The sequence below is a fragment of the Sorex araneus genome, chromosome 1 (genome assembly GCF_027595985.1).
Source record: "Sorex araneus isolate mSorAra2 chromosome 1, mSorAra2.pri, whole genome shotgun sequence".
NCBI classification, from domain to species: Eukaryota; Metazoa; Chordata; class Mammalia; order Eulipotyphla; family Soricidae; genus Sorex; species Sorex araneus.
In genome coordinates, this window is record NC_073302.1 from 313,848,029 (window position 1) to 313,871,629 (window position 23,601).

Below are 23,601 nucleotides of genomic sequence, written 5' to 3' on the forward strand. Positions count from 1 at the left end.
GAAGCTTAGCGGTCTTGCCCACAAATGGCCTCTGGTGCCATATAATCTCATTGACATCCATGAACCCTAAAGAACCCCCAAGTGGCTCAAATTGGTCTGATTCTCCTCCTATTTATTGTCTACTCAATACTTATTTTGACTCTAGAACATGGCTCTGAACAGCCACTCGTGTGAATAACACACGTTTGTAGAGATTAGGATAAATTGCAATATCATCCATATGCTTTTCATCTGTAGCAGGATAAGCACCCAAAAGTCACCCCTCAGGTGGTTAGTCACCGTGGATGTCCTCAGACTCCTCAGCCTCACCATACTCTCTCACTCCTTCTCACTCACCTTCTGTTCCTCAGCACTCTCTCAATTATGTACTTAATATGCAAAACGCATAGGACAGAGAACTACCTCTTCCATGACTGAGAATATATTCCCAGTGCCTACCATGATCCTCCAGACTATAAAGTTCTAGTAGTCACTTTTAAAAATGACATGCAGAGGTAATCAAATTTTCTCAAGTTACACTAAACCAAACCAGATCAGATAGGATCTTCCAGAAATCACAGTTTCAACTAAGAATATATTTTAACAGAGATAATGTTTGAAAGATTCAATCACCGTTTATAACATTGTGTCTAGGGGGATAAAATCTTGTTTCATTCAATCAGCCAAACCGTGAACTTCCCCCCTCCACCCCCTACACACACACACACACACACACACACACACACACACACACACACACACACAACTGCTTAGAAATGAGGCTCTTTCTCTACTCAAAGTGTATGCATCAATCATGATCACCTTATCTTACCTTATCACTCAGAGCAAATATTCAAGTTAAATATGTACACAATGCATTCTCTGGGAATGCCTGATGAAACTGTAGATGCTTACTCCTTTTTGAGAAGATGGTAGTTCTTTTAAGTTATAGAATTTAAAGACGGGAGGAGGATGAGGGTCATAAAATTACTCTCAGCAGAGTCAGAGAGAGTGAGTGAAAGTGAGAGAGAGTATAGTGTATAGGGTGCTTATCTTGTACCCAACCCACCTGGGTTCAATCCCCATCATCCCATATGGTCCCAGGAACATTTTCAGGAGTGATCTCTGAGTGCAGTGTCAGGAGCAACCCTTGAGTACTGCCCAAAAAGCTACACACACACACACACACACACACACACACACACACACACACACACACACACATCAGTTCTTCTAGTTCTAACCTTTTCCACTTCCATGCTTCATTCATCCTTGAACATACCATGTTTTATTCATCTAGGAAGCCTTTTTTTTTTACTTTCTAGGTCAAACCCAGCAATGCACAGGGGTTAATCCTGGCTCTGCACTCAAGAATTACTACAGGTGGTACTCAGGGGATGCTGGGGATCGAATCCGAGTCAGCTGTGTTGAAGGCAAATGCCCTACCCACTGTACTCTCGCTCCAGCCCCTAGGAAGCCATTTTTTGCAAATTCTCTTCCTGTTAGTTATTTCTTCCCCAACCCACTCTGTCTTTGCCTACTTCTACCTACCACTTAGATCTCGACTGACACAGCTCTTCTTAGAGGACGGACTCCCTATATCCAAGACCACCTCCCCACTTGTGCCTTTCTCGCCAGCCCTACCCAGAGCCTGCTAAACCAATGTCACACAGAAATGCCTGACAAATATTTGTTGGATCTTTTCCCTGGAGGATTCAACTTGCTAAAATAAGCAGTACCTTAGCCCAGAGAAAATAGCTCAGAGAATTGAGCAAATATGCTGCATACAGAAACCCCAGGTTCCATCCCCAGTATCATATGATCCCCGAACACCACAGGGAGTGACTCCCAAGCATAGATCTGCGAGGAAGACCCAGGCACCACTGGCTGTAACCCCAAAACATACAAATACAAAAAGAACAGTACCTTGCTGATTATTTTTGTGCTTATCTCAGCTGTTATTTGTGTACTTTTGAAAACAAAATGAACAAAAGTCATCAGGCCCAAAATTCCTATTTCTTTTCTGAATTGAAGAACATGCTGGGTAGGCAACATTATCACAACTCTTTACTACATATAGGGGGTAGGGGATATCCTCTGAAGTGGTGTTCGGAAGGCAAGGGGCCCCTTCAGTTATTGCTGGAAAACTTGGCTGTGGCTGACTGTGAGGGCTAAGGAGGCTGCAGTGCTGAGGGGTAATTACCCACCCCCACCATACTCAGGCTCCCTTAAGTTTATCAGGCACCATGTGGTGCTGGGGATCTAACTAGGGTCATCCTCAGGTGAGGCAAGTGCCTTAGTCTATATCTCCAGCCCTTTTCTAGTGATTTTAAAGCCAAAATTAACACCAATTAGGTTGACTGTCTCAAGTTTACCTCTCTCAAACTATGGCTAGATTCTATAATGAATGTGTGGAAAGAGGGAACAAATCTCTTTTAAAATCATCACTCCCAGGGCTGGAGCAATAGTACAGTGGGTAGGAAGTTTGCCTTGCATGTGGCTGACCCCGGTTCAATTCCCAGCATCCCATATGGTCTCCCCGAGCATTGCCAATAGTAGTTCCTGAGTGCAAAGCCATGAGTAACCCCTGTGTATCACAGGGTGTGACCAAAAAAGTCAATAAATTAATTAGTTAATTAATTAATTTTAAAAAATCATCACTCCTTTTCCAAGCACCATTAAGTTTAATCCTGCAGATCATTGAGAGTGACGAACCCCTCCCCCACACCTCCTGAGAACTATTTGGGAGGCCCCCTCCAAAAGGAAATTCACTTTTTTAATTAATAAATAAAATTGTATTGGAATCACCCACATCCCAACTTGGGACATCAAATTCTTTCTTCTTGTCTCTTTTTTCACATGTCTCTCTTCTGTTTCTTTAGCAAAACTCCTCCCCCCACCAGCAAAAGTGAAAAAAGCATAAGTGGAATTTGTTGTGGGTTCTCTGTGAAACAAGATCGTTTTTATTAAAACTTATTTCAAAGATGTGAGGGGAGAATCTGTTCAGGAGAGAAGACAAGCTTCTCCCAAATGGGAGTAGGCAAGTAAATAGAGCAAGTAAATTTGTGTTCAAGGGAAAACATGAACTTGAAGAACAAGTCATAATGAACACTTTTGAATTAATTAAATGACTCACTTGAAGGTCCAAAGATATGGCCAGCGAGGCCACCAAGATGTGATCCCAGGGTCCGCATGTGTATGTGGCCTCTCCACAGCTGCATGAGCATGACTCCAGACACCAGCTAAATTACTTTCGGCATGGGCAGCTCCTCGCAGAATGTCGCCAGACTGAGAACTAAGCGGCGGCCCCATGCCCGCCCAGGAGGGGAAAGGTATTTCTCTCTCTCCCCTCTTCCTTGCCAGGGATGAAGGGCATGGTGACCACCATATTATGACGACCATAGGTGGGGTTAACAAGCTTGCAATGATCCAGTATCTGGAAGAAATCTCCCTGGACTTAGTTGCTAAAGTACAGAAATCCAAAACCACGCGGCCACTACCACGGCTGCGTGACCTCATATCTCTTCACAACAGGTCTGACTCCAGTGGGGTACTCCTAACAATAATAGTGAGGTTTGTGTTGAAATATTGAATGTAACCAAGGTAAATAGAAAATAAAGTGAAATTTATCAGTTACAAGCAGGGAGAGGGTGCGGGGGGGGCGAGATGGGAGGTGTGCTGTGGGTTTTTTTTTTGGTGGTGGGATATGGGCACTGGAGAAGGGATGGTTGTTTCAGCATTGTATAACTGAGACTTAAGCCTGAAAGCATTGTAATTTTCCACATGGCGATTCAATAAAATAAAATTCTTTATTAAAAAAATTAATAGTTAAAATTAAAAGCAACAGAAATATCTGATAATATATGTTAATATCCAATAATTTAGGTGATTTTTTTCAGGATAATATAAAATTAGTGATATTGTTTAAATTAAATCTAGATCATTGTATTTATTAATCTCACACATGCACTGGTGTATCATTTTAATAAATCTAAAAACAAATTAACAAAAATAAATAAATAAATATGAATTCAGCTCTTAAAAAAAAAAAAGATATGGCCAGCTGTAGAGTGTTGCCTCGAATTTGTAGGGCATCCAGTGAACTCATTTGATTCCACTCCACAACCCCGGGGTACAATCACCACCATTCCTGGCAACATCACAACTAATGTGCACAGCCCGCCACAATCTGCCCAGCCTCTGGGTGCTCCTCTCAGCTGTTCTATGTTTGTTTGTTTGTTTGTTTGTTTGTTTTTGTTTCAGGGCCACATTCAGCAGGGCTCAGGGTTTACTCCTGGTTCTGTACTCAGGAATCACTCCTGGTAAACTCAGGGGGCCATATAAGGTGCCAGGGATTGAATCCAGCTATGCACCATGCAAGGCAAGCACCTGACCCACTGTTCAATGACTCTAAAATAAACCTTGGTGGTTCATTTTAAATGGGAGAGTGACCAGGAGGTCAGCAGAGAGCAGCCATTATCATTCCAGTCCCAAAGCTTGAGATAAGATCACTGGATACCATTGCCAGGTTCTACTCGACTTGCAGAGAACAGCTTTTCCCATGAATACTGCCTAGGGTGGCCCCAAAACACAAAATAATGATGATGACAAGGATGATGGAGATAATCTGATGTTATTGATGTCCTTATAAGAAGATGAAATTTTAAGGACATTGATACTGGGAAAGGGTTCCCTAAGGACTCAGGGAAAAGGCAGCTCTCTGCAGCCATGCAGGAAAGCCTCAGGAGAAACCAAACTCGCCGGCATCTTGGTCATGGAATTCAGGCCTCCAGAAGTATGGGGAAAAAAATCATTTCTGGTGCCTTGGCTAGTAAATCTGTCCTATCGTTGTTAGGGCAGGCCAGCAGGCTAATATCACAGTTGTTAAATTTCAGGGAAACTTGTCATATAATATGCTTTCCCTCCCCTTTCAATAAACACATGCATCCACTATGCCAAACCACCTCATGCATACACAAAGTCTGCCCCTGGGTTCACAAATAAGACCTTTGGCAAAAATCTCTTTGAATGTTTAGAGTTTCAAAACTTGACTTCCTCATAAATTATGGAAAAGTCTCTATAAATCTGTCATGTGAAAAACAAGCTTTTTCATGAGCGATCTTCTACATTTTAAGTGACATGAGTAAAGAGTGTCAGTTTGCCTCTCTGTGGCCTTTGATTTTGGACTATGAGCAAGATAGGAAGAGAAGGAAAAGAGAAAAACAAACACTAAAATCTCTAACCTAAATGAGAACCTCTGGCCCAGGTAAATAACTGCTACATTCTATTTTCCTTAGCAGTTTATCCTACCTCTACTTCAGGCTTGGGACTATGTGAATCTGTTTATCTTACTTTTTCAGTGCGATTACTTATCTTGGTTATGTTTGACATTCTTATTACAGTTCTGAAAATAGAGTAATCGCTTTTTAATTTATTTTTTACTAAAGAATTGAGATTACAAAGTTATCAATAGTTCAGTTCTAGGCATATAATATTTCAACACCAAACCCACCGCAAGTGTTAACTTCCCTCCCTCAGTGTCCCCATGTTCCCTCCCCACCCCAACCTTGGCCCACCCCCGCGTGTCAACTTGACAGGCACATTACAGAGTTCCAGTGGTTGCAGCTTAGATCTTATGTCTTCAGCTTTGTTCAGTCTGTGTTTGGGAACTATGGCTAGACACCTCCCTTATATTGCCCATTGAACGGAAGCCTTGATGCCTGTTCACCCATTATTTTCTGTTCTCTTCTTCTCTCCTTCATTCTTTCTTTTATCTGTGCTTCTCCTCTCTAAACACTAGGGACAAGCATTGACCAATCATTGGGGAAAAAAATAGTTTAAAGAATTGAATCCACAGTATCTGGTCCATGGCATTGTAGGTGCAGGCAATCCTAAAGTGAGTCTTTTTTTTTTCTTTTTGGGTCACACTTGATGATGCACAGGGGTCACTTCTGGCTCTGCACTCAGGAATTACCCCTGGTGGTGCTCAGGGGACCATATGGGATGCTGGGAATCGAACCCAGGTCGGCCTTGTGCAAGGCAAAGCCTTACCTGCTATGTAAAGTGACTCTTTATGAAGGCCTCGTAGTGCTGTGTGCCTGCCTCATCTGTTCCTCTGTAGAATTTCATCTAAATAAATTTTTTAAAAAGATTAAGCCCCCCGAAAATAAATAAATAAATAAAATTAAAAATTAAAAAAACAAAAAATAAAATAAAATAAATAAATTCAAAATTGGATCCTTTTAGATCTTCAGTCTTCAGCTGCTGACTATCAGGTAAGGTCTCCCCAGCAGAGCCCTAGCCTGTTCCTCCCCCTAGACAGACGTCATCTTCTGCCTTGTATTTTCAGATATGATCTTCGGGCAGCTGGCCTACAAGCAAAGCTCTCTCCTTCCCTTAGGGGCCAGTTCTCTACCTGGCCCAGATCATGACCCAGCTTAAGAAAACAATCAGTACCTTAGTCATCTCACCTACCTCCCGCCAGGCCATGGCAAATGAGACGTTCAACAAGGGGTCTCAGTTTTTAGAAGCTGCACCTGACATAATGGCTTGAGGACCCAAATCTTTCTAAGTTTAGATTCCTTGGATTTAAACTGGATTCCTTAAATGTGGCTCCTGGAGGGTCCAGAGAGATATTACAGCAGGATGGGCACTTGCCTTGCACAGGGCCAACCTGGGTTTGAGTCCCAGCATCCCATATGGTCCCTAGAGCACCACCAGGTGATTTCTGAGTGCAGAGCTAGGTGTAGCCACTGAGCAATGTCAGGTGTGACCCAAAAAATTTTTAAAAAAAGAAGAAGAAGAAGATTTCTTGAATTCCACTGACTGGAAAGGAGGTGGAAGGAATATTTCTGTATCTTTTTAAATACTCATATTTAGTAAACTTTACACAAATTTCAGATATGGGTGTAAATAAGACAGTAGAGACAAATCTCCAGAGATTTTCTTGAGTCAGAGTTTCAAATTTTTCTCACAAAACATGTTCTTACTACCAAAGGGTCGATGTTTCTTTGTAACATCAATATCTCTAGTCACATTTTGTTACTCATTAAGGCCTATAATTTATTTAAATGTATTTAGAAGTTTTGGAGCCAATTTCTAGAAATTTACAAAGACAATCCTTTGTTTGTTAAAAAACAAAACAAAAAAAAATAATCTCAGAAAGACTTTAATCGTACTTATGAGTTGATTGGCGGTACCCTTAAAGTTGCCAAATAGTTTTCTAAACACATCTGGGAGTTGAGTCCTTAAGATTTGCACAAGAAATCGCTATTGCACATAGCTCCTAAGGTTCTTACAACGAATGGGCCTCTGGGTTGGCCCTAGGACTTCCTTCAGTCCTGCCAACAGCTCCGGGAGGAATCTGATCCAGGGAGAGATGAGTCACTCATTCTGGACGGCCAACTTTCTCTGCACTGAGCTAGTAGGATTTCACTACACCTTTGTTCCCTGGCCCCAGATGAAAGGTGTCCTTAACCCGGCTACTCTCGCTCTCTCTAGAAAACAGCCCATTGGCAGCGTGTCCTTACCCATTGAACAAGAACTCAGATGTTTATGGAATCAATGTAGCCCGTTAGGATGTGTTAAGACAATACACACTTTCATACCCATCAGAGAAGAAAAGAGCGGCTGCCTCTTGCTCTCTTTGGAGTGTGCACCACCCTTTGTGGGTTGTTTTGTGCTTTTTGGGTCGCACCTGGCTCTGCACTCAGGAATTACCCCTGGCGGTGCTCGGGAGACCATATGGGATGCTGGGAATCTGGGTCGGCCACGTGCAATGCAAACGCCCTACCCGCTGTGCTATTGCTCCTGCCCCTACACTTTGTGTTTTTGATGACTTTTTCAGGCAGGAGAAATCAGAGAGAAAACTGGGAGGCGGGTATTACGTAAGGGAAGTGGCCAAGGGGCCAGACTCAAAGAGACGAATCACTGGATACACACTCCCTACCTAAGCTACACAGGAATGGTGAAAATTCAAGAGGAGGGGAGCCTAAAACGGGTGAAGCCCTCGGAGTGATTCTTTCCAAATTGGGTATGCTCCCTTCTCACTCTAACCTGTTTGGCCCTTAAAGTAGCTGTGGAACTCCTTTGCGGGGAAGCCTCCTAAGATAAAGCGGATGGGGACTTTAAAGAAAGGGCCGAGTTGAATACTGATGGGTTGCAAGGCAGGTGAAAGGCCCAGCCTGCATCTGGGCTTCTGCAATGGAGCAGAGCTGCAGCCAGGTTGCAAGGCAGGCAAAAGGCTCAATCAGCATCTGGGCCGCTGCAATGGAGCAGAGACGCAGTGGGGGCTGCAAGGCAGACGAAAGGCAGTGTGTATGTGCATCTGGGCCGCAGGGCTGCAAGGCAGCGAAAGGCAGAGTATGTACATCTGGCCCGCGGGGTTGCAAGGCAGAAGAGAGGCAGAGTATGTGCATCTGGGCCGCTGCAACGGAGCAGAGACAGGGTGGGAGTTGCAAGGCAGTAGCAAGGCCGAGCGTGCACCCAGGCGCTGCAGTGCAGCAAAGCAGCCGCCAGGCGAATCCAAGCACGTTCCTAGCTTCCAGCCCCTCGCGTGGGCCCGCCGGGACCCACCGGGACCCACCGGGACCCACTGGGACGCAGGGCCGCGGCGACTCCCAGCCGCTCCGAGCGCGGTTGCCGCCGAGTCGCGGCCAGCCCGCTTCTGGCGGTCGGCCCGCGTCCAGCGCCGTGAGTGCAGAGTCGCTGACCCCGGCGGCCGGGCGTGCGCGGCGGGCGGCGATAGGCCAGCGGCGCGGGGCGGGAGAGGGCGCGGCGCGGGCAGGGCCAGCGCTCGGCTGGGGGCTCGGCGCGGGCAGCCCGGGGTCCGCGCCCGCGCCCGCGCCCGCTCCCGCGCCCTCCCGGAGTCCCGAGCCCGCGGCCCGCAGAGTACTTAACGCGGCGGCCTGGACGCAGCGGCTGGACGGTGCAACAGGGCCGTCCGACATGAACTACGCGCGCTTCCTCACGGCCACCAGCGCGGCCCGGAGGCCTTCGGCCATCCGCATCCTCAGTGAGTCCGACCTCCTGCGTGTCCTCTCCCGCGCCGGGGTCCCCCCGGCGTCCCCCGTGCCCGGCGCCCGCGAGGCCGGTAAGACACACGGAGCTCGGGGCAGGTCCGGGCAGGAGCGGGCTGGGCTGGCCCCGCTGGCCGGGCCGCGACTTCGGCTCGCGATCCCTTTCTAGCTGGACAGCAGGAGCCAGAAGTCCCCGCCGGGCAGGGCGGCGGCGCCCGGGAAGTTGCCCGGCACGTGGCTTTCAGGCCTGGCCCCAGGAGGGTCCAAGGTGAGCCTGCCCGGGAAAACCTGTCTGGCTTCTCGATCGATCGCAGCGTTTCTTGTCCGTTGCAGCCGAGTTGATGAACAGATCGCCCCCGTCTCTCATCTCCTTGGCTACCGGGTCGCCGAACCCCAACACTTTCCCTTTTAAGTCGGCCGTCATCACCGTGGAGAATGGCAAGCCCATCCACTTTCAAGAGGGGAAAATGCACCGAGCCCTCCAGTATTCCCAGAGCGCCGGGTGGGTGGCCGCGTTGCATTGTCTCCTTTGAGGGGCTGGGGGGTGGGGGGTGGCGGGGGTGTTCTGAGACCCACTGATAAAGTCACTGTGTCTTTATTCCTGGACCGGAGCGGTAGTATAGCCGGGTGAACGCTCGCCTTGCACGCGGCAGACCAAGTTGGGTTCCTGGCATCCCTTGGGGGCGGGGGGTCCCCCGGGTCCCGCAGTGCCAGGCAAGATCCCTGGGCACAGAGCCAGGAGGAAGGAAGCCAAGAGCACAACCAGGTGCGGCTCCGAACAAGCCAAAAGAAAAGAATTAAGGAGCTCTGGGGAAGTTTTCAGAGTAAGAGCGGTAAGAATGTTGAATGTTGAACTCTCCTTTGTGCTTTAATGACAATGTCTCAACTTAAAGTGACCAAAGAAGACTTTTAAAGGGGGCCTAGGGGAAGACACAGAGACAGATAGAGCCCTAGGAGAAAGAGAAGAAACAAGTTAGGGAGAAGATGATGATGAAAGCAGCAATGTTAAGTCCTGGTACCATTTTATATTTTTACTAGTTTTGGGGCTACACCCAACAGTGCTCAGGGCTCCTGGCTCTGAGTTCAAGGATCATTCCCTCTGGGGCTCTGGGGACCATCTGGGGTGCTGAGGATCCAACCTAGGTTGGCCATGTGCAAGGCCTTACTCGCTAATCTACCTCTCCAGCCCCCCAAAGATATTTCTTTTTCCTTTTTTTTTTTTTTTTTTTTTTTTTGGTTTTTGGTTTAAAAGTCACACCACACCCGGTGGTGCTCAGGGCTTACTCCTGGCTCTACACTCAGGTATCACTCAGGGCCAACTTGACAGGCCATTCCTGGAGGACATTGGGTCAGCCGGTGCCCAGCCCCCCAGATATAGTTCTTAAAGTCAAACTGGAACAGATGCCTAATGATTTTTCCCTTGGTGGTTTTCTTTTGATGAAGAAGAATTTCAATAGACACTTCTGTCTATATACTCTGCTTTTGTAAAGCCTTTGTTGCACTGCAATTGAAAAGTGTATATAGTGACATAATCCTTGCAGTAGATACAGTTTATATGAAATATGTACATATGCTTTTATTTTCATGACACAAAGAACTTTTTTAAAAAATTAGTAGTCTATGGAACATTTCCAAAGAGAACAGAGAATCAAATATGCAGTGTTAAAGAAAGTCTATAGGGATTGGAATACAAAAGATGCATATTAAATCTCAGATTGTTTAATCACTAGCCTATTGCTGGAGTGATAGTACAGCAGGTAGAGCTGTTGCCATGGTCAACCCAAGTTCAATCCCTGGCTTCACATATGGTCCCCCAAACACAGCCAGGAGTAATTCCTGAGTGTGGAGCCAGAAGTAACCCCTGAGCATTACCAGGTATGGCCCAAACCTCCCCCTGCCCCCCCAAAAATCACTAGCTAATTGAGTTTATGTAAATTTTCTTAACCCTGAGATCTGTTGCCTTGTCTTTTCAGTAAGGATATTTATATTTACATTGGTAAAAAGCATTTGATGATAAAGTGCTTGGTAAAAAGCTACCATCTAGTTCCTGTCTACTACTGTGATTTTAACTTTCATAAATTGAAATGTATTTTATGCTTTAGCATCCCAGAGCTATTATCCTGGATCAAAGAGTTACAAATAAAATTGCATAATCCTCCCACCGTCAATTTTCCAGCCAATGAAGGACAAATGGACATTTGTATCACAAATGGCAGCCAGGATGGCCTTTGCAAGGTAAGACTGAAAGAAAAGGGGTCCCCACACTAACAATCAAAGATGTTTCAAGCCAGAAATGTGGCTCAGTGACAGAGCACTTGCCTCACACTTGTAGGGAGGGGGAAAATGGAATTTGTGAATACAGTGACATGATATCTTACTTAACCACAAGAGGTTTATGAGTTACTATTTTATGAGTTATTGGTCATCTCACCTCTGTCTTTCCCAAACTACGAAAGGAGGCTATGAGGCCATTTGCTGGTTTGATTTTTCTGAAATAAATCATGTGATCACTGTTTATATCTCTATCTCTGCTGTACTTGATCAATATCTGCCTCTCTAAGAGCCAGACAGATCCATGAAGGTAAGGTAAGATTGCAGTCACCTCTTCAAGTTTCCCCTTTAGTTTTCTTGCTATTTCCACCTCATCTGTAATTTCAGACTTGATCTCCCAGTGCTCAGGATGACTGAAATCAGCCCCTTCCGAACTCCTGCTGGTATTTTGACCTCTTATGGTAACATGTATTCTTCATGGCATTGCTCATGGTGAATCCTTTGCTGAAGGCTCTCAATTGACTCTGCCCAGATCCAGCAGATATCAGCTATTGCCTCACAAAGTGTTTTTTTTTCTCTCTCAAATAATGACTTTAATGTTGAAATGATTTCTGACAGGGGCAGCAGAATGGATGCTATTATTGGGCAGCGATCAGGAAATATTGTTGCTGGGGCTGAAGAGATAGTACTGCTTGCCCCACATGCAGCCAAACTGGGCCTGATCCCCAGTACCCTATATGATCTCCTAAGCCCACCAGGAATGATCCCTGAATGCAGAGCCAGGAGTAATCTCTGAGCACAGCCAGGTGTGCTCCCCTCAATAAAAGAAATAATATAATAGTTTACTTTCTTTTTCCCTTCCATCACTGTTCACAGATGCATTGTCCATGAGTAGAAACATTTTGAAAAAAACTTCTCCTGAGCAGCAGTTCTCAATAGTGGGCTTAAAATAATCAGCGACTTATATTATAAAGTGATATGCTGACACCCAGCTTCACTATTATATTTACAGGGCACAGGCAGAGGACACCTAAGGGCCCTCGTATTTTCATAATGGAAAATACAATTCATTTCAGCTTAAAGTCACAAGTTATGTTAGGCCCTCATAAGACTTCTCTCTAGCTAGGAAAATTCTGAGTGCAATATTTCCAGTCAAAGTCTAGTTTGGTCTTTGGTGAAAATCTGTTGCTTAGTGTAGCCACTTTCATCAGAGATCTCAGCTAAGGCTTCCAGAGAACTCGCTGCAGCTTCTCCATCACTCACTGCTTTACCTTGTATTTTCATGCTATGATCTTGGTTTCTCTACTTGGACCTCATGGACCAATCCCTGCTGGCTTCAGACTTTCCTTCTGTAGTTTTCTCACCTCTCCACCTTTAGAGAATTGAAGAGAGTTTGGGTCTTCCTCTGGATAAGGCTCTGGTGTAAGGAGTGCTCTGACTGATTTGGACTTCTCACCAGACCACTCACACTTTCCTATATTGGCCCACAGCTATCTCACTTCCTTTTTCTTCAGGGGTGTGTGTGTGGGGGGGGTTGTGTTGGGATGTTCAGGGATTAATCCTGGTTCTGCACTCAGGGATCATTCCTGGAGGTGTTTGGGGGACCATATGGGATGCTGGGGATTAAACCAGGGTCAGCCTCATGCAAGGCATGCACCTTGACCTGCTGTGCTATCTCACTCCTGCTCCATAGTCTCACATTCTTATCAGTCATGCATTCTATGGAGAAGCACTTTAATTTCCCTCAAGGACTCTTTCTCTGCAGTTATATCTTGGGATATTGTGTGGCCCAGCTTTTGGCTTATTTTAGCTTCCAAACTGCCTTCCTTACTCTGGAGAGAGAATTGAAAGGGCTGGTACACAGGATTTTAACACACACTGAGGGATCTCCAGCACCCTATGGTCAGAGCATTGACCTCTGAGCACTAAGTCATGAGTAGCTCCAGAGATCCTGGATGTGATCCCTATTTTTTAAATGCTTTTGTCACTGTTTAATCATTCCTAGCTTTTGATGATGTCAAATGAGACATACCTCTTTTTTTTCATTTTTAACCTTCAGAGACCACTGTGGGGCTACTTATTGGTCTAAGTTTTGTATTGTTGTCTCAGAAAATAGGTCCGTGAATAGGAAGGCAATGTGGAGATGACAGCATGTGGAACAGTCAGATCACACTGAACACTAATTTCCCCATTTCCTCTGGGCAAATAGTCCAGGTACCCCAAAATAATGACAGTAGTAACATCAAAGGTTACTGATCATAGCAGATCACTTCAGAAGACAAGAGCATCATGAAAACATTTGAAAGACTGTAAGAATACAATGTGACACAGAAACACAAAGTGAACAAATGCTGCTGGGAGCTGCCACTAATGAATTTTTTGAGAGAGGTGTAGCCTTCAATTTCAAAAAAAATCACAGTGCTTTCAAAGTGCGATGAACAGAGGGAAGCACAGTCCAACAAAGCATGCTTGTACTGGCTAACTAATCTATGCTTCTTTCATTAGATGTTTGAAATGATGGTTAACCCTGGAGATAACATCCTCTACAATGAACCAATTTATTCAGGAACACTTCAAGCTGTGAGTACACATTTTCACCAAAAGCACCTCTCATAGCAGAGAAGAAGCAATCATTGCACCTTTAGAGTCTGTCCCCTGAAAATTAAATAGTACCTTTCATCTGCGACTAGGAGAAGCTTAAATTATAGATGTGAAACAGTAAATGCATCTTCTGCTTTATGTATTCCTCTTTATAGAATGATAAATGCTAAAGTCAGACTTTCAATCATGTCCAGTTTTCTTAATATCCACTTGAAATATGACTTAATTTACAAAAACTTTTTTCATTACCATCTTTTATTATCATCTGTCTACATATAATTGCGTTAAATGTCAATTTAACTTAGCTGTAAACTAATATGTTATAATTAGGACTTTCCATTCCAGCATTAAATTAATGGGGCCATAATATCCGGAATAAAGAAGTTCATCATCTGGCTCTGCTGTGCACTGCTCAGAACACATTACTGGGAGTTTGTCTGAGGGTAAATACAAGGTCCAAACTGGGACAAGGCTAGAGAAGAGTGATTAGATGAATAGAGAACTGGAAACCACAGCATGTTGAGAATGGTTATGAGAACTCTGGATATTTCTCCCAAAGAAATGAAGACACAATAGGAACTTAATCATTGCCTCAAACATCTCAGAGTTAGCAAGGATTTTATTTGAACACATCCGGATGTTGATAAAACCAGTACCAGAGTAGGGAAATCACATGGAAAAGTTTCAATTCAACATAAGAATTTTCTACACATCAGCTCTACCTGTGTCCTTAAAAAAGTAAAGCATTGCCTATCACTTCAAGTGTTCAACATTATCATTGATTTTTACCTAACAAATATTGTAAAAGTAAGTGTAGCTTAGAATAGGGAAATTGAATGAAATGACCTTATACACTATTGAATTTGCCTTTGTGGATTATTTTTTAAGCATTAGCTAGTTTTAGGGTGGAAAAAAGGAGTATTCTGTCTTCTTTCAATATTTTTAAATAGGGACAATATTGGAGTAATATTTTAAATTTTATTTTATTTTTATAAAGTTGTTCACAATAATTAATTACTTTCAATATCCCATCACCAATCCCACGACTATTATACCTTCTCACCACCATATTTCAAATTATTCCATCCTGATCCCCAAGGCCTGCTATCAGGGTAATTTTTTAGAGATTGATTTTTCCTGTAAATGCTATTAAAAAGAAATTAAGAAACAATTCAATTTCTAATTCATCCAAAGGATAAAACATCTGAAAAGAAATCTTACAAAAGCAGTGAAAACCTTGCAAATTAAAAATGATAAAGCAGGGTGCAGAAAGGCTAGAGAGATAGTACAGCGGGTATGGTGCTTGCCTTGCACACAGTCAACCCAGTTTCAATCCCAGCACTCCATACGGTCCCCCCAAGCTTTGTCAGGAGTGATTTCTGGGCACAAAGTCAGGAGTAAACTGAACATCACTTGTGTGGTCCAAAATACACATACCAACAGGCTATAGGGATAGTACAGCGGGCAGGGCACTTGCCTCGCACATGGCAACCCAGGTTTGATCTCTATCACTTCATATGGTCCCCTGAGCCCCAACAGGAGTGATCCCTGAGAGTAGACCTAGGAGTAAGCCATGAGCACCACCAGGGGTATCCCAAAACCCAAAGACAAAACAAAATAAAATGCTATAAAACATTATTGAAAGAAATTTAAAAAGGCCCAAATAAGTGTGGAAACATCAGCCATTTCACATATTCATTATTTGGAAGAGTTAATAGTATTAAGATATCAGTACCACCAAAGGAATCCCTATAAAAATCCTGTAGCTTTTCAGAAATAGAAAATCCAGTCTTTAAAATCATGAAATTGGCAGAAATCCCAATAGCCATAACAACCTGGTAAAAGAACAACAGAGGACTCACTTTCCAGCTTCAAAATGAACCACAAAGTTATGGTAATCAAAATGGTGTGGTAGTTAGATCTAAGAAAGGACATGGACCAATGGAAGAGAACTGGGGGTCCAGAAAGTAACATTTTTCTGTGGCTAACTGGTTGCAAAAAGGATATCTAAACTACTTCACAGTAGGTGGTTTTAGGACAACTAGATTTCAACATGCAAAAAAAAGAGAGAATTGAACCATTTGCACCATATAAAACTTTGTCAAAATAAATCAAACACAAAACCTAAAACTATAAACTTTTAGAATAAAACAGAAAGGCATATCCTCATGATCTTGAAGCTGACACCTAATTTTTAGATATGACATCAAAACACAGCCATGACAATAAGAAAAAGATAAACTAGATTTCATCAAAACCTTGAAACTGTGAGCATCAAAGTACATTATAAAGATGGTGAAATGACAGGTTATGTCCTTAGGACTCACATAGTTAACCAAGAATCACAGAGAATGACCCCACAACCCCATGAGCACTGCTTAGAAAACTTTTCCTGTCATCAAATATTTTTAGTTTTTTAAAAAAAGGATTTGAATGTACATTTATCCAAAGAAGATATACAAGTGGCTGAAAAGCCATAAAAAGATGTTCAAGATGCAAGACGAGAAAGCAATAGTACAGTGGGTAGAGCATTTGCCTTGCATGCAGCCAACCTGGGTTCAATCCCAGCATTCCATAGAGTCCCCTGATTACCTTACAGGAGTAATTTTTGAGTGAAAAGCCAGGGATAACTCCTAATCATTGCCAGAGAGAAATCAAAATCATACGGGAATATAGCTATTTACATAATAAGATGAGTATTATCTGGTGGCGGGGGTTGAGTATTTGACCCAGCTCCAGTGGTGCTCAGGGCTTCCTTTTGGCTCTGAGCTCAGAGAGCTCTGATCTCACAGAGCTCTGAGCTCACGTGGCTACCCAGCTTCAATCCCCGGCACCCCATATGGTCCTTCAGGACTGCCAGGAGTGATCCCTGAGCACAGAACCAGGACTAAGCCCTGAGCACTACCGGATGTGGCCACAAAACAACAATAACAAAATGTAAGATAATGAAGAATATTTTGTCAGTTCCTCCAAATATTAAACACAGAATTTGCATATGACTCATCAATTCCAGTCTTACTATATATTTAAAAAGAATTGAAAACCTAGCCTTAAATTGTAGGACAAGTGTTTATTGCAGCATTACTCAAGAGCCAAAAAGTGGCAGCAAATCAAGTGTACATTAGCAAATGAACAGATAAACAAAATGTGGTCTGGGCATACAATAGAATATTATTCGGCCATATAAAGTATCAAAGTTCAGATAAATGCTACAGAATGGATAAACTGTATAAACATTAGGCCACAGATTAGAAAGACACTACAGTGGGTAGATGCTTGCTTGGAATGCAGCCTATCTGGGTTCTATTTTGAGTACCATATATGGTCACACACACACACTCCTTATGCCCCCAGTTTTACCAAGCATTATCTCTGAGCACAGAGCCAGGAGTAAGCCTTGTGCACTGCTGGGTGTGCCTGCCCTGCCAAAAACACCATGAGGCCAAATGAAAGAAATCAGATACAAAAGGACAAAAGCTGTAGGATCCCATCTCTATTAGAATAGGATTCTTAGAGACAAATTCATAGAGACAGATTTGAGGTTACAGCAGAACAGAATGGGAAGTATCCCTTAACAGATACAGAGATTGTTTGAGATCATTAAATATTTTGGAAATTTAATGACTTGATGCATTTTATGTGATTATATATGTACACATTGTGAGTATAATTGACATCACTGAATCATACATTTTTAAAAACCTAGTTTTTTGTTTGTTTGTTTGTGTTTTGCTTTTGGGGTCACAACCCAGAGATGCTCAGGGGTTACTCCTGGCTTTACACTCAGGAATTACTCCTGGCGGTGCTTGGGAGACCATATGGGATGCCGGGGATCAAACCCAGGTCGGCTGCGTGCAAGGCAAACGCCCTACCCGCTGTGCTATCGCTCCGGCCCCTAAAAACCTAGTTTTTGATATGCATATTTTACAACAATTTTTAAAACTAAAGTAACTTTTTTTTTTAAGAATTAGATTCGAAGCCCTGTAACTGTTCTCACAGTGATTCAATAAAAAAAATAAAATAAAATAAAATAAAATTGATAGCAAAAAAAAAAAAAAGAATTAGATTCTAGGGGCCAGAATAGGTGAATAGGGCATTTGCCTTGTGCATGATCAAGCTGGGTTTGATCTCCAGCATCACACATGGTCCCACCAGGAGTAATTCCTGAGTGCAGAGCCAGAAGTAACCTCTGAGCATCATCAGATGTTGCCCCAAAACCAAAAAAGAATGAGATTCTTATTTTAATAATTTTCATAGATACTTAAGACTTACAGATGTCCTGCCTATAAATATAAAATTGTGTCTATAAAGGTATGCACACACACACACACACACACACACACACACATACACACACACACAAATGGTGTCTATTACCCAAGCAGAACCATATGCCAGGCTATGAAGAAGTATGCTAATAAGCAATGTGTGTCTATTTTCTGGTCTGATGGTGACTTGTTTTGCTTATAGTGACTATACTTTTAAAATCTAAATCTTTCAAATGTTTTAGAGCTAGGGTCTGGATTATTCCTTCCTGCCTGCATAATTTTATGTTCAACTGTTTAAAAAAAAGTGTGAAAATTTTTTTCTGAGAACCTCACCCCACTCTTGTTTTTCCTTGAATAATTTCTTGCCTTTTCATTCATCTAGAATAAGATTCCACTCTAAATATATATATATACATATATTTCCTAATATGTATATATATATACATACATATATATGTGTGTGTATATATATGTGTATAAAAGTATATCTATAAACAAGGCAGCTACTTTCTAGGTCAGCCTTAGTATTTGGTAAATTATTGAAATGCTTAAATATTCCTTGGTAAGTTTCTACCAAGAAATCAATCCCTCAAAATGTAGGGGCCAGAGCAACATATAGCACCAATCCTGACATATAGGAGCCACATAGCATGCAGGACAACAGTAGAATTACAACATACATCCTCAGAGATATGGAAAAGAGAGCTGAGTGCAGCTTTCCATGTTGAAGTGTCTAAATGCTGACATTTTCCAGGGTTGAGGAACCAATGGTGCTTATACTTTGTACTCATGATTGAATCTTGGACTTGCTTTTTTCCATATGCTCAATAGCTACAGCCACTAGGTTGCAACTTTATTAATGTTGCCAGTGACAAACAGGGGATTATTCCAGAGTCCCTCAAAGAAGTACTTTCCAAATGGAAGCCGGAAGATGCCAGGAATCCCAGCAAGAACACCCCCAAATTTCTGTACACGGTCCCAAATGGCAACAACCCTACTGGAGACTCTTTCACAGTTAACCGCAAAAAGGAAATCTATAAGGTAAAGATTATGCAATGTGGCATTATCCTCTTGTCTCTTTCAGAGTTCTCTGAGAGTTTCCTTTCTTATGGTCAGGGGTTACTCCTAGCTCCAAGCTCAGGAATTACTCCTGGAAGTGCTCAGGGGACCATTTGGAATGCTGGAGATTGAACCCGGGTCAGACCCCTTCCCGCTGTACGATCACTCCAGCCTCCAACCTCTTGCTTTCAAGAAAAATATTTTTCAGTGAAAGGAATTCATGTTAGGCCCTATGCAAAGGGTTGTAACAAGTAATTACTAATCCTTTGCTAATTATGAGTTTTTTCCTGTAATTTATTTTTGTAAAATACATATATCTATCTATATCTGTCTATTTATCATATATTTATATGATTTGAGCCAGAGCAATAGCACAATAGGTACGGCCTTGCACATGACCAACCCAGGTTTGTCCCTTGAGCTATCAGGAGTGATCCCTGAGCAGAGTACCCCTGAGCAACACCAGGTGTGCTCCCAAAACCAAAGCATTAAATGAATAAATAATTATGGCTCTTGGCCAGAAATATAATTCAGTTGTAGAGCACATACTTTGGATGTATGAGGTCCCGGTTTCAACATCTGGAGGCAAAAAAAAAAAAAAACTGAAAATAAATCACATTCTTGTCCTGGTGATCTCTTAATGAGGCTGTAAAATATTTGACCCATTTGACTTTAATTACTGTGTCTGCAATTTCAATTTGTTTTTCCTCTTTTCTCCTCCTTGTCATGCAAGATTGCAAAGAAATTCTTTAAAAACAAGAAGCATGGGGCCAAAATTAGGAAAAGAGATTAAGAAGGATTGTACCTGCCACAGAGGCAGGAAGTGGGGTGGGGGGTGGCAGAAGGGACCCTGGGAACAATGGTGGTGGAAAATGTGCACTGGTGGAGGGATGGGTGTTTCAGCATTGTGTGACTGAAACGTAATCATGCAAGTTTGTAACAGTATCTCATGGTGATGCAATAAAACTTCTTAAAAAAAAAAAAGAAGAAGAAGAAGAAGCATGGACCAAGGTAGGACACTTGCCTGGCACGTGGCTAACTGACCAGGGTTCACTCCCGGGCACCTCATGTGCCCTCCCTGACCTCAGCCCTGGAGCCTTATCAGACATGGTCCGTGAGTGCAGAGTCAGTGAGTGATTGAGTACTGGGTCACACGGCTGGGTGTGACCCAGAAACTGGAGCGGTTGTTGGGGGGGGAGGGCATGCTTCTTTATCTTTTGCAAAATCTCTGGTAGGTACCTGACTCTGTGCCTGCGCTTTTAACTAGAAACATTTTTTTTTTTAAGCAGCAAACACCTACTGAGCTACACAGAAATATTTGAAAATATGAGAGGAATGTGCCCTTATTTTGTAAAATCTCTTTCATGGCCTGACAGAGATGCCTAGCTTTTCACTGTAAATGGCTTTTTTACTGGGGAAGTGTAAAAAACTTCTGGCAGGGGACATGGTGGGGGGGGAAGAGCCCCGGGGATTCTCCCCGTCAGCCGCCGGCCTCCCCCCCCCCATGTTTGAGGGGAGTCGGTCATGGGCCGATCACCCAGCTGGAGGGCCTGGGCCATGGGGCAGACGGAGGAGGAAAAGAGGACCAAGCCAGTTGATTGATCAGTTGCCATTTATTCCATTCTCTCCATGCTCCTGTTCCAGTCTCTCTGAGCCCCCCATTTGTCCTCTCTCTCTGTCCCCCAGCACTCTTTCTTCTTAGCTCCTCACTCCTCCATCCTGCTCTCTGGATTCTCTTCCTTCTCTAGTCTCTCCCCCTACTTGTCTCTCTCCACCTTGCCCTCTAAGGCAACACACAGTCTGGTAGCAAAATCAACGTAAGAAAGCCCTTCCTGAGGGCCTACCAGGTTTAAAGGAAACTCCACCTAGAGGCATTCCAAAGTCCTTCCTGACTGCCAGCAGACAAAATACCTCTTAAGGTGTTTTCCTCCTTTCCTCAGTCCAAAAACTGCATCAACATGTTAATACTGGCTATTTTTGTATGGACACAGTAAGAGATACATTGAGGCTTGCAGGACAACTGTCCTGGCAATATCTTGCCACACACTCAGACTGTTAGGGCGCAGAGGGCAGTCCTGTCCTAACAAGACTATAGCACTCAGGCCAGATTAGTCATTCCTAACCCTAGCAGGGTCCGAATCAAGTTATTACTTTTTGGATCATGACAGCATTTGTCCATGACCAAGCTCTTAACTCATAGTTAAGCATTAGGCACTTTGGCCAGGCCCATCTCAATGCCAGGGTAGCACATAACTCACCGCTTGCCCTGGGTGCATCCCGTCCCTCCTCGGGACCCTACCTTTGGGGTTGCTAGGAAGTAAGGGCAGCTGAGGCTTAGGTCCAGAGAACAGATGCCCAGGAGGAAAATATCATGTAGAATCAAATGACTCCCAGGTTACAAAAGCATAGCATTGCTACAGTCTTCCTGTGCCCATACAAAAGGACATGGCTCTGAATAAACTATGCAAAGGACTCAAGGAGCAGAGAAAAACAATATTTACAAGTCAACAGAACACAAAGAAAGAAGTGACAAATAAACACAGAGGAAAGTTCCCAATAAATCTAAACTACCTGAGGCTATGTTATCCTGCAGGGAAGGACAGAATGCCAGGAAGAGAGCCTAATGCCTTATAAATGCAAAGTATATATTCCACTATTGAGCTACCTAGCCAACTCCTACAAACAGCCATTTTTAAACAAGTACCAATAAGTAGCAAGACCATGTTAAAGAACAGAACTTAATCAGATGTGGGAACATAAGAGTTTAAGCAATTCATTTTAACTAACTACATATACAATTTTTTTTTTCAAAATATGTTTTTTGTTTTGTTTTGTTTTGTTTTGTTTTTGGGTCACACACAGCGATGCACAGAGTTATTCCTGGCTCTGCACTCAGGAATTACTCTTGGCAGTGCTCAGGGGACCATATGGGATACTGGGGATCTGGCCGGGGTCAGCCGTGTGAGAGACAAATGCCCTCCGCACTGTGCTATCGCTCCAACTACAAAATATGTTTTATTCTTAGTTCACACACTCGTGGACTCTGAGCTAAACTTACTCACACCTGCTCCCTAATCAGCCTCCTCAGGGCTGTAAACTTCATTCTGTGATGGAAACTGCCTTCCTCTCAACTTCAACTTCAGGCTTCTGTGTCCACCATCCCACATAAACGTGGAACACACGTTCAGAACCCACAGGGCAAAGAGAGAAAGAAAGAAAGAAAGAAAGAAAGAAAGAAAGAAAGAAAGAAAGAAAGAAAGAAAGAAAGAAAGAAAGAAAGAAAGAAAGAAAGAAAGAAAGAAAGAAAGAAAGAAAGAAAGAAAGAGGGAGGGAGGGAGGGAGGGAGGGAGGGAGGGAGGGAGGGAGGGAGGGAGGGAGGGAGGGAGGGAGGGAGGGAGGGAGGGAGGGAGGGAGGAAGGAAGGAAGGAAGGAAGGAAGGAAGGAAGGAAGGAAGGAAGGAAGGAAGGAAGGAAGGAAGGAAGGAAGGAAGGAAGGAAGGAAGGGAGAAAAAGAAGTTTTCTTATTTAAAATCTCCAGATCTTGGCTTCCCTGGCACCAAAAATATAATACATCTGCCTTGTAGAGCTATAGGACCTGTGAGCTATTCTCAGGCCTTATTATCAGTTCTGCTGCAGCCACAGTGGCCCATTTTTCTGTCCCTCTGACATATTTTTTTGTTGTTGTTAATCATCCCTCAATAGAGAATCTTCTTCTCCGGTATTTGTTTTTATGGGTTTGTTGTTGTTGTTGTTGTTATTGTTTGCTTTTTGGGTCACACCCGGCATTGCACAGGGGTTACTCCTGGCTCTGCACTGAGGAATTGCTCCTGGCGGTGCTCATGGAACCATCTGGGATGCCGGAAATCGAACCCAGGTCGGCCACGTGCAAGGCAAACACCCTACCCGCTGTGCTATCACTTTGGCCTTTCCCTGGTATTTGTACAAGTGCCTTGTTCCTGTCAATCTGAATTCTCACGTTACCTGGTCAAAGTGAGTCCTCACTGAGTCCAGCCTCCAGTGTGTCCAACCCAAAGAGCTACCCCGCCCTGTCACTGTCTCGTGTTCTGTTTGGCCTAGACACCTCACCCCATTTCATATTTCTTCTGTTCATGATGGACTGGCTTATGTCCAATTTTTTTCCTGCTGTCCCCACAAGAGCCAGAGATTTTAGTGCCCATTGTCTCTTTATCCTCAATGTCGAAAATAACATGTACTCACTAGCTTCTTCAAGAACCAAGTGGTCATATGAATGAGTACAAATAATGAGGAATCCCAATATTCTGGACAGCTCTTAAGATGTGTATAATCTATTTTTACCTTTTTTCAGCTTGCACAAAAATATGACTTTCTCATCATCGAAGATGACCCTTACTATTTTCTCCAGTTCAATAAGGTAAGTGACTATGC

At 43.4% G+C, this 23,601-nt stretch overlaps 1 protein-coding gene across 2 annotated transcripts in view; it reads left to right on the forward strand.

Moving 5' to 3' along the window:
* The first annotated feature begins 8,567 nt into the window (after positions 1–8,567).
* AADAT (aminoadipate aminotransferase) overlaps positions 8,568–23,601 on the forward strand; it is a 30,684-nt gene continuing 15,650 nt past the window's right edge. Inside the window, exons 1-6 of one of the 2 annotated variants that reach the window (XM_055123672.1) lie at positions 8,568–9,070; positions 9,330–9,498; positions 11,099–11,231; positions 13,773–13,847; positions 18,968–19,177; positions 23,522–23,587. In XM_055123672.1, the coding sequence (XP_054979647.1) occupies positions 8,926–9,070; positions 9,330–9,498; positions 11,099–11,231; positions 13,773–13,847; positions 18,968–19,177; positions 23,522–23,587 (798 nt within the window). In that variant the 5' untranslated portion in view covers positions 8,568–8,925. The remainder of the gene's footprint in view (positions 9,071–9,329; positions 9,499–11,098; positions 11,232–13,772; positions 13,848–18,967; positions 19,178–23,521; positions 23,588–23,601) is intronic. The other variant, XM_004610382.2, reaches the window with a different exon arrangement.